The sequence below is a fragment of the Arachis duranensis genome, chromosome 3 (assembly GCF_000817695.3).
Source record: "Arachis duranensis cultivar V14167 chromosome 3, aradu.V14167.gnm2.J7QH, whole genome shotgun sequence".
NCBI classification, from domain to species: Eukaryota; Viridiplantae; Streptophyta; class Magnoliopsida; order Fabales; family Fabaceae; genus Arachis; species Arachis duranensis.
The window spans coordinates 129,475,301-129,487,218 of NC_029774.3; the positions used below are offsets into that span (position 1 = coordinate 129,475,301).

General features: G+C 32.0%; 1 protein-coding gene across 4 annotated transcripts; it reads right to left on the reverse strand.

Moving 5' to 3' along the window:
• Positions 1-4,667: 4,667 nt before the first annotated feature.
• On the reverse strand, positions 4,668-11,635 carry LOC107481796 (uncharacterized). 4 transcript variants are annotated; one of them, XM_052259264.1, is made up of 8 exons: positions 11,248-11,635; positions 10,652-10,724; positions 9,505-9,573; positions 9,185-9,421; positions 8,818-8,906; positions 7,438-8,419; positions 5,811-6,678; positions 4,668-5,074 (listed from the first exon to the last, which is right to left on the reverse strand). In XM_052259264.1, exons 6-8 carry the CDS (start codon positions 8,326-8,328, stop codon positions 5,028-5,030), a joined length of 1,806 nt encoding a protein of 601 aa, XP_052115224.1. In that variant the 5' UTR covers positions 8,329-8,419; positions 8,818-8,906; positions 9,185-9,421; positions 9,505-9,573; positions 10,652-10,724; positions 11,248-11,635; the 3' UTR covers positions 4,668-5,027. The 4 variants fall into 4 exon arrangements, with proteins under 4 accessions (XP_052115224.1, XP_015957596.1, XP_052115225.1 ...); XM_016102110.3 differs by lacking the exon at positions 8,818-8,906; XM_052259265.1 differs by lacking the exons at positions 10,652-10,724; positions 11,248-11,635 and having other exon boundaries at positions 9,505-9,576.
• Positions 11,636-11,918: the final 283 nt, after the last annotated feature.

The window sequence follows — 11,918 nt, forward strand, 5'->3', positions numbered from 1 at the left end:
TATATTGTTTACTGATGAAAAAAAAAAGAACACATTAGAGGCTACTTAGAAATGGATACCGAGGAAGAAATAATAAAGATTTTTCAGGAGCGACCAGTCATAGGATTATTGCTGTGTGGACAGGAATTTGTAAACCTAACAGGGGTATGTACGTATGTCTATATACACTATAATATAATATTGCTATATCATGTCAATTATGTTACCCTTAGTTATTTTGTGTTTCTTTAATATAATATAATTTGGTGACACTATACTAGATAATCCTATCTTTAACCCAATGTGTTTTTCAGTTTGAGATATAACTCCAACAAGTTACCGTCCCTACACTAAAATTTTGCAAAAAACCAGAAATTTACAAAAGCCTATTTAAGAACCTAAAACTAAATTGATTCTAAACTTTTGGGGTCACCAATTAAGTATTCAAGCAACCAACTCAAGAGTATAGGACACCAACTAAATAAACCCTAAACTCAAACTACCCTATCTTCTCTAATTTTCCAAATTGATCATTAACCTATGGTTGCTTGGCATGCAAGAAAAGCCTCTAAACGTCCTCAAATCTCAACTCCAACCACTAATACACAAGCCTAGTCTCACTACCAGCAATACATGTGAATGAGTTCTCCATGTTTTTTTATTGAAGAAGTGTGTCAAGCCCACTGCTCAAATTTAGTCACTTCCTACGACCCTAACAGAAGAATATGAACTACAAGTTAAACCCCAAAAAATCCTAGCTGTTAGAAAGAATGCGGCTAGTAAATTGGAGGTGTTGATCAAGTGAAGTGACCTAATTACAATGTCCAATGTCCAATGGCATCTCAATCCAAATTTCAGCCATTCCGTTTATGATCAACCCAAAACCTATTATCCACACTTCTCAATATCTTCTTGCAATACAATGTGTTTTCCAAGATCCTCACTGGCACCAACCCATGAAGGAAGAATTTTCAGCACTACAAATGAGTGGTGTTAGGAACAGAGAATGGAGAACAGGATTGGTAACAGGAAATTTTCATTGTATGACTGAATTAATTCTCTGTTAGTTAACAATAACCAAGGTCTGTTTGAAATCCTTTAGAATTGGAACTAGAGTTGAATTGTTTTATATATTAATTCTTTTGTTTGGAATAGTTAAAGAATGAGAATTGATTTTATTAGTAAATCCCAAGGATTTACTTTTTGACTAATCTCTAATTTCTCTCAATTTTTTTAGAGGATCTGATTGTAACTGAAGTCATGAGTTCTAAAAAATGAAAAAGACTAATTTACCCTTTAGATATTAGTGCAAAGAGAAGGGTTTTGAGGGTGAGTTAGTGACCTCTTGACGTCGGACCCGCTTAGGCCAACACGGATTGACCTTGTCAACCATGTATCCGACCCTGATTGGCCTTGCTGATCACCTGGCCAATTCTTTTTTTTTTTTCGGTAGATTGGACAACCCCAATTCTAGGTATCCCAATGGATTGGACAACTCCTAATCCTAGTTACACAATACATCCACACACTTCTCACATATTTTATCACATTTTTCTTCAATTACATTCTCTAGAGTTTGAACCCTAAACTTTTGAAGTGGGGAGGAGGAGATATGCCATTAGAGGGAAGGTTCATTGGCGGCCAACTCCTTAAAATGCCGTTGCTCGACTCCTCAGCTGATCATGGGCCACTGCACCACAAATTTAACATGTATTCCTTATGTAATTAGATATAAGGGTAAATTTCTTTATTCTGAAAGCACATTAAAATTTAATTAGAGTAAAGTATCGTTTTTGTCTTTAACGTTTGGAGTAAGTTCTAAAGTTATCCCTAACGTTTCCATCGTCCTATTTAAATTGATTCAATGTTGTTCTGTCGTTAGAAATTCGTTAACAGAATTGACAGCGAGACAAAATTGAGACGATTTTAAAACGTTAGGAACTTAAATAGGACGAAAACGTTAGTGATAAAGACGATACATAAAAATAAATTTTAATTTTATCTTTTAATAATATCAACTTTTTACTATACATAGTGTTCAATTATTTTTTAATCACATCTGAGTAAGTTACACTTAATCACATTACTTTCATTCTAAATAATTTTTTTTTTATAATTTTACACTTTCATTCTAAATAAATAATGTAATGTGATTAGAATGAAAGTATAAAATTATAAAAAAAATTATAAGTAATATGATTAAGTAATGAAAGTAAAATTATATTATTTAGAATAAAAGTGTAAAATTTATTTATTTATAAAAAAAATTACATTACATTAAGAGTAAAACTATAAAAAAATTTAATTTATTTAGAATGAAAGTATAAAATTATAAAATAAAAATATAAGTAATGTGATTAAGTAATGAAAGTAAAATTACATTATTTAGAATAAAAGTGTAAAAGTTATTTATTTATAAAAAAATTACATTACTTTAAGTGTAAAATTATAAAAAAAATTATAAGTAATGTGATTAAGTAATGAAAGTAAAATTACATTATTTAGAATGAAATGTAAGATTTATTTATTTATGAAAAAATTACATTATTTTAAGAGTAAAATTAGAAAAAATTAATTTATTTAGAATAAAAGTGTAAAATTATAAAAAACAAAAATAAGTAATGTGATTAAGTAATGAAAGTAAAATTATATTATTTAAAATAAAAGTGTAAAAGTTATTTATTATAAAAGAATTACATTACTTTAAGTGTAAAATTATAAAAAAATAATTTATTTAGAATGAAAGTGTAAAATTAATTAAAAAATTATAAGTAATGTGATTAAGTAATGAAAGTAAAATTACATCATTTAGAATGAAAGTGTAAAATTTATTTATTTATAAAAAAATTACATTACTTTACGAGTAAAATTATAAAAAAATTAATTTATTTAGAATGAAAGTAATGTGATTAACTGTAATTTACTTAGATGTGATTAAAAAAATAATTGAATACTATGTACAATAAAAATTGATATTATTGAAGGATAAAAATTTATTTTTATATATCGTTTTTGGCTCCAATGTTTTCGTCCTATTTAAGTCCCTAACATTTTAAAATCGTCTCAATTTTGTTCCGCCGTCAATTCTGTTAACGGATCTCTAACGGTAGGACAATATTGAGTCAATTTTGAAACGTTGGGGACTTAAATAGGAGGATTAAAACATTAGAGACAACTTTAAGACTTACTCCAAACATTAAAGACAAAAATAATACTTTACTCATTTATATTTTACTACTATTATTATTAAAATTTTACAAAGAACTAGTAAGATGAACAAAAATAATTAATTTTTAAGCGCACTACTTACAAAATTAAAACACATCAATATAATTGAATGATCGTATAAAATTTTTTATNAGTTTTTCCTTTAATTATTTTTAAATAATAAAAATAACAAATAAATATGTACTATAACTCTAATATAAAAAAATCTATGTTTCTTACTTCTTTTAGATAAATAAATTCAAATTCCTGAAATAATAAACTATACAGTATTACTAGATATACATTATATAAATATTTTTAGCAACTAAGTCCAACTAATTTGTATTACATTTTAGTTACATAATTATATAAAATTATATATAAATTATGAAATAAATATTTTGTAAAATATTTTTAATATGGAACACTTTAAATTTAACATTAATTTACATATTATCTAATAAATCTCTATACAATATTAAAATATACTATATAATATAATTAATTTATTTCTCCCGTGCAGATCTCATTCTATTTATTTTTTGTTACTAAAAATAGAGAGACTCGATTCCGCTACCTCTTATGTCATTTGAGCTATAATTCATTAGCTACAGATCTCACTTTAATTTCATATAAAAACAATTGCATGTGAATTTTCACCTCTATTTTATCCACTTGTCCAATTTTAAATCTCGTTACAGAAAATTGCCCCTGTTTTGAACTGATTTAGCGGGTTTAACCGTTTAAGTACGGTACGAGAACTTGATCAGACCAAAGAAAGAAAGGTACGAGGAATTGAGGATCCTCCGGCGATTGAAATTAATTTTTCGTATTAAAAACTAACATGACTATATAATATTGTAGTCTTTGTTCTTTTTGTTATTTTAATTTTGGTGGATACTACAATAAATACTTTATAATTATTTTCATGTGAATATATTTCTTTTTTACTATTGGATGATGAATTATATAGTTAGATTTTGATATTTATAAAAATGTTGTCTTTATTTAAAGTGTGACTAAATAAATAAGCCACACTTTTAAATAAAGTATCTTCATGAGAAAATATTTTTGCTATCTTCATTTGAATAGTTGTCTTTAATTTTTATTGATCTTGCTTTCTTTTGCTCTGGTCTGGCTTACTCCACTGCTAAGTGTTGAGTTTCTTGTATTTTTTAATTTTTTTTTCAGAAAAAAAAATAGAAGACAAAATTGACAAACACTTTTTTTTCGGGGGGTAAAACTACGTCTACATGTATCTTCCTATGAATACAATCTAGTTCCCATAACTCCATAAGAGCTGCGACTCTCTCCAACACCGTTTACTCTGCATATACAACTTGAATTCGAAACCATTGATTACTTATTACAAGTAAAAGGAAAAAATGAGATGACAAAGGCCAAACTGAGCTAATAACGCAAACTCATCATAAATTTGACCAAATAATATAAAATGAACATCAATAATAGAAATAAAAATGTAGAACAAAATAGAAAAATGGACTCGAGAAAACTTGACCACAAAAGGTCTATATACACAAACTTACCAAAAATGGAAAAGAAAGAAAAAAAAAATACTTCACAGGTTTCGAATGCTATGCAGTTCTCCAAACTTGAATATCCAATTTTTACACTTAACATCGAAAGGGGGGAGAACAAGTATTGAATATGGAAAACTTCAAGTAAATTAAACTTCAACCTCAAATAGAAGACAGAAAATTCACAACACTTCCACTGTTATACATAGAGAATGAGCAACTAGCCCACGTAGCATGCAGAGTTTGAAGCCATAGCAGCCACCATGCTTCATTCATGCAGCAGCACAGGTTTACCCTGTCAGGTCATGGTTCTTCTGCTGCAAGTTGCACACTATATCCGTGCTTTATGTCTGGAGGAAAACAGAGAATTCAAAACCATGATATTGCACTATGTCATGAATAAAATGATACACAGACACATATTTAGATGTATGTTTTATCTTTTTGTTAGTATGTATTCAAGAGAAGAAATTCCAATTAGCTAACATGATACAATCTAAGAATGGAGTTCAGTTGTTTTATGAGTGAATCAAGCTTTTGCCATCAAATTTATTCGGTCTGCAGCGCAGTAAGGAAAGTCATTGAATGCTTTTATTTGTTCAGTAGCAAAGAGGCCCATAACATCTGAGGTAACGGTGGCTAAACAAGTTAAGGCTCGCAGCCGGCAACTAAAACAACAACAGACATTCCAGCTAAAAGCGGGCTTTGGTAAAATAAAATGAATGCAGGAAGTAATAATTTATTCACCATTAGCAGATATTTGATTTAATATGACACAAGGAAACCTACCACTTTAAAAAGGAAGAATGCGACAGTTTCATTTCATACAATGATCCATTTAGATTCAAGTTGATTTACAGTTTTTCAGGTGGGAACATCATACGGTGACGCCTTACACTCAAAATATATCATATTATCTTTGCTTTGCTACTTCATTTCAAAAACACAAGTTCTTTGGCATATTAGTTAATCCTGACCAACCATGTCAATGATGCAACATCACAAGCACGAAGGGGGATCATATAAATGGCAAATCATTGAATTGATGAAAGCACATTAGCATGGGAATCATAGAGTAAAGAATACCTTTCAGCAAAGGCTTTTCATAATCTTTCCCGTCGTCATCATTATTCCAATCACCGTCATCCTCTTCACCCATATCATCCCTTCCATCGTTTCCTATATCACTTTCACTTGCCGTCTCCCATTCAGAGTCATCAGTATCTGGGCCATATAAATCACCAGCATCACCTTGACTATGGACACCCCCATGCTTAATAGCTGCCTCTCGAAATAACCAAGCAGCACGCATCTGTTTCTTGACTAATCGCTCAGCATAATCCGGAACTTTATTTTGTCTCTGTGAGAGATCAGGATCATTTGATTGAGAGCATTCATTAATAAATAGAATGGCATCCAATAAACTCTCTTTTGCTAACCCAAGCATGTCATAAGCTTGTGCTCTTCTCCAAAGGCTTTTGGCATGACGGTTGAGAGGTTTATGAAGGCATAGTGCACGGGTAGCATCACTGATGGCAGCCAAAGGTTGCTGCAGCAAAAGATGGCATTGAGCTCGATTACTATATAGAACAACTCTCTCCTTCTTGGATCTCATTGGACATAATGACAATGCTTCTGAGTATTTTGATGCAGCTCCAGAAATATTTCCAGATGAGAACAGAGAATTTCCTTCAAGCTTGACCACCAGAGCTGCAGCCTGCTTAATGTGTAGATCTTCCTTGGGCATATTCTTTTCCCATTTTAACCTTTGCTTTGAATTTAATAGGTCCTCAATTTGTTCACTAGTGCGACCACTAATTGAGCTTCTTCCTGACCCCTGCGACTGGATGCAGTCCTGAAGAACACCAACAATGGAATCACCAAGCTTTTTGTGGTCGCCAAGAGTTGTAATTTCGGCAAGGTCAACTAATGCAGGAACCACTTTATCAATCACCTACATAATACACGGGCAACTTTTAAATCCAACATGGAAATCCACTTCTAATATTCAAATTATATAAACAGATAACAAGTGCTTGAATAAATAAAAGCATCAGGCATATAAGGAGAAATTGTGTAAAAAAATTTAATCCAATAGACAAAGGTTATTGATATAATGCATTTGGCTTACAAATTTATTGGTATCCTGACAACTTGACAAGGACCAGGCACCTTCCTTGGTGACAATCAAGACAGTAACTAGTAATTTGTCTAAAGCAGCCAACATATGACCATAAGCTCAAAAGATTATTGCCCTACAGCAATGCCTTTAGACATTCAAGTGAATTGATATCCATAATAAAATTGTTACTTAACTCTTCTTAACCCTTTACGCTTAAGGATGAAATTAATTAGTGAAATTTAGGAATTGGAAAGTTTGACACTCACACACAAAAGAACAGATATAAGACAAAAGCATTGTGGTAGTAATTGATTTTAGTCTGAAGGTGCACCATGGGTCAAGTGCAGTATAAAGATTATTAAAGGCCTCAAGATTTTAGCATCATAGCTTTTACTTTTGTCTATTTATTTGCTTTAATTTATACGAAGTTAGGTTTAAGGGATAAGAATATACTTTAATTCACATGTTCAAATGCATTCTTTCCCAGACACTAATTGTGTTTCTTAAAGCTCATTTGTGCAAACAAGCTCAATTGATGTGATTAAGTATCATATCAGAATGAGCTGCCAATGCTACACTGAAAATTTTTACCTTGTGACATGTATTGGGATCTTGAAGAAGCCATAGAAGACAATCAATTGCCATATACTGCCAATCATCCGAAGACCGGGCAATATTACACAAAGCTTCAATAATACTGGGGCAACTGGCAATGGGTCCCCTACCAAGCTTTTGATGACAAATTGTTCTTAATAAACCAATACCAGCTGGTGAATTTTCATTAACAAGTCCACCCCACATGCCAGGTAGTTTGATCAGAAATTCAGTTTTGCATATCGTAGGAAGGAATTCAGGTTTGAAAGCAAAGCAATTAATCAGCTGAAGGGACCAACATTGCAACTGACTAGCCCATTCCTCAGCCTTCCTGGACTCCATTTCAACACCACCCATGCCACGTGTAAGCAAATCACAATGATAACTTAGCCTTCTATCAACATATTGGTAAAAGTGCGAATAAACTATTTCAAGGGAACTCATTGCTAACTGGATGGAGAGCTCAAGAATTTCACCATGACTTGCAACAGTAGGAAAAGTGCTGGCATACGTAGCTAAATGTCCAGCATGCACAGCACTTTCAGCAAATTCTTCCATATTCATTGTGTAGGAACCAATTATATGAGCTGCATAATAAGGAATGTAAATATTTTGATCGTGAGAAAGCCAGCGCCGATTCTTCAGTCCCTTCCATATTAGAGCAGCCATGCATTCAAAAATTCCTAGCTCTATGAATTCAGGGTCATTTGGATGTGCCATTGCCGTGTTCCACAAGCCACTGATAGGGAGCACCTGACCATCATCATCCTGAGATGGAAGTTCCCGAAAGAATTTCAGTATACTTGCTCTACGTTTACTTGGATTCCCTTCCTTCATAACACAAAAGAAGCACCCCGGGTATGGACAGTCTGATGAAACTTTATCCATGCTTGGTAAATTCAGAACAAAAATCCCGTAAATCAGCAACTCTCAAAATCAGCTCCTCATAAGGTGGCTGAACAAGGAAATTAATTTAAAACTGCACCAGAAGTGAAATACAGGATCAGTATATTTAGCTAACATCTGATAAGACCGAAATCACATAATGCCTAAGACTGTATAATAGACAAGCCTACTAATGGATTTACATATAACAGGCAATACCAAACTAATTGGCAGTTGCTTGTTTGTAGTTCCTAAATGACATTAGATTATCAGCGGGAAAAAAGGGGGAAAATGCAGGTCATTCATGGATTATTGTAAATTTAAATTTGAAAAGGATGTGCCGTTCAACATGAGTCCAAATTAGATTATAAAAAAATAAGAGAGACAAAAACATATCACATAATTGCAGAAGTCATCAATTTCCAGCGAAGAAAAAGTCCGCCATGTACATATTATACAGCAATGTTAGAAGAAAAGAAATAGCACCCATACCGTTAAGCGTTTTCACAGCAAACTCTGATTTTGGATAAGAATTTTTGAGCTCAAAATAGTAACTGGTAAGGGCAAAAAAACAGTAGTTTCTGAAACACAAAAGGCAACAAAAAAATGAAATAAAATAGACAGAGACTATCGGAGATACATAGACTGATATAGGAACACCCTAATGCTAGGTATAAATTAGCTAGTACGGAAGATTCTCAGGTAAGTCAAATCAACAAATAAAAAACAAAAAAAAGGACTTTTTTGGGGGGTTTTTTGGTGTATTGCAGAGTGGAGCGTGCTGCAATTGAGAATGAGCTCTGCAGTAGTAACCAAGGATCTGCTTTTAAATATGGAAATAAAAAACAGTGTGAATTACCAGAAGAGGGGCTAGGAAGAAGAAACGAAAGCAATATGAAGAAGAGAGTTGAGTGGTGCTGCGTTGTGTTGGAGGAATGCTGCATGAAGGTTAAGATTCAGCTATGGAAGACGAGTGAAGACAACAGATCCGAATTGGTCACCGTCAGTTGCGACCACCTTGGACCTTTTTCACGTCGGATTTCAAGTGTTCCTAGTAGGCCTCGTCGGTCTCTCTCTTATCGGTAATCAGCGTCACCTTTGATTTAGCCATTTAGGTTAAAATAAAATTGCAGAGAGAGAGAGAGAGAAGAGAAGAAGAAAAAGAGAGAGAATGGGCACCTGGGCCGTTGGGCAGGGAAGGAAGGAACACCAATGAAATCATGGAGATACTGATTTTACTACACTTTACTGCTATATAGTCAAACGGTTTAAATTAAGAAATATTATATTATTATTTTATTACAGGCTTCTGGTAACAACTAATAAGTGTCTAAAGGAATTTATTCTCGATTTTAAAATTTTTACATACTTCTAATCATGCTGATGATGTTGATAGAATAATTTCTTTTACTTTTACAATTAGTACTCTCTTAATCTTTAATAGGTGCTAATTTTAATCATTTTATTTTGGTTTAAAAGAGTGTTCATGTAGAAGTTTTAGGAAATATTATTTTTCTTACTAACAATTTTATCAAATCAAATAAATAAATAAAATTTTAATTATTCTATTAATTCTTGTAATTTTTTAAATTTTAATTACATTTTTATAATTTAAAAGTTTGTAATTAATTTTTTTATTCGATAAAAAAATTTAATTAAGTCCTTTTTAATTATTTTCTAAATATGTTTTTTTAATATTTATTTTTGTATTTGATGTAAGATTATTTATGAAATATTTTAAAATTAAAATATTTTTAAAATTAATATATTTTTCTGAAAAATAATAATTACTAAGAATTTAATTATAAATTTTTATCTAATATAAATATCTCATTATAAATTTTTAAATTGTAAAAATTTAATTAAAAAATTAATAAAAAAATAAAGACTAATAAAATAATTAAACATAAATAAATAACAGCAATAGCAAATGAAATGATCATTTTATATCTTGTATTAATTTATCTAATATTGTGGTACTTTATATGTTTTTCATCTAAAAGAATGTCACTCAAGACATTAAAAAACTTATAAAACATTGGCATAATTTGTTAAATTTCGGTGTTCATGGAGGAGAACAATTAAAAGATTCTTTTATTATAAAATAAAAAAAATTAATTTGAAACATAGATTAAAATAATATTATACATCAATCTTTTCTTTTTAGAGATTTAAATAAGTTCGTCTTTTAGAACAGTGAATTTGTGCATTAATAATTAAGTTTGTCCAACCCATAGATGAACTTGAGAATTTTTAATGAAATTCGCTTAGACCATGACACACTGTTATCTCTGGCATCAGTCAACTTCAAAATGAGTGGGTGAACCTTAACACTATATTGCTTCTGTGTAGCACCCTGCGACATCAACTTCCTCGGTAATGCTGGTCTACCTTTATACCTAGACCATGGTAAACAGAAATCTGTTACATATTCTACAAATCATGAAACCAAACGGTAGTGACCATCATCAGATGACACAATTGAAAACCGCCCAAGTTCCAATACTTCTCCATTTATATGTTACCTTCATGATGTCAATACTAAACCTATTAAAATATAGGAGATACAATGAAGGAGGTAATCTAATACTTCAAATCTGCTTCCATTTTCTCATTATTCAAATTTATCTTACCATACTAATTTCAATCTCTTCCTATCAGGATCCAGAACCTCCAAGACTTTGATAAATCATACTAAATCACCTCAAAAGTAATTTTTTATTTTATATTATTTTTCCAGAAAAACTAATAATAATAATAATAAACCAGAAACAGTTTCAGATAAAGTTTTCAGATATTATCACTTTATATTCAACAATACTAACAATACAAAGTACAAACCAAAGCATTTTCAGTAATTCAACAGAACAGCAATTGAAAATGAACAACAAACAGAACAACAATTTCAGTCAAATTATATACCTGACTCAGTGGCTCGGGCTCCATCTCTGACTTGAATCGGTGACTGGGTGGGAGGTGTTGTGTTGTGGGTGGACAGAAACGCTGCTGGGTGGTGGCGTGGTGCTCTGTCCGCTGGGTGGTCCTGGGTGAGTGGGTGGTGCTGTTCTACTGCTGGCCTGCTGGGTGCGACTGTGCGAGGGTGGTGCTGGGCTGCTGGGCGCTGGCTGTGGCTGGGGCTTCGTGGTGCTCTCTCTGTCCGCGAGGAGGTCCTGGGAGCAGTGGGATGAAAGATTCGGCGGCGCTGGGAGGAAGGCTTCACGGCGCTGCGAGGTGGTGGGAGGAACGGTCTCGCCGGCGCTGAGGGTGTAGAGAGCGAGACTGTGAGAACTGAGAAGAGAGGGGCTAGGTTCCGTTTTGAAAATAAATCAAACCGCAATAAAAACAACAAAATATATTTTTTTCGGTTTATTCGATTTTCGATTTTTTCAATTCGGTTGATCGATTTAATTCGATTCGGATCGATTTTGAACACCCCTAATATCTTGTATTAATTTATCTAATATTGTGGTACTTTATATGTTTTTCTTCTAAAAGAATGTCACTCAAGACATTAAAAAAACTTATAAAACCTTGACATAATTTGTTAAATTTCGGTGTTCATGGAGGAGAACAATTAAAGGATTTTTTATTAT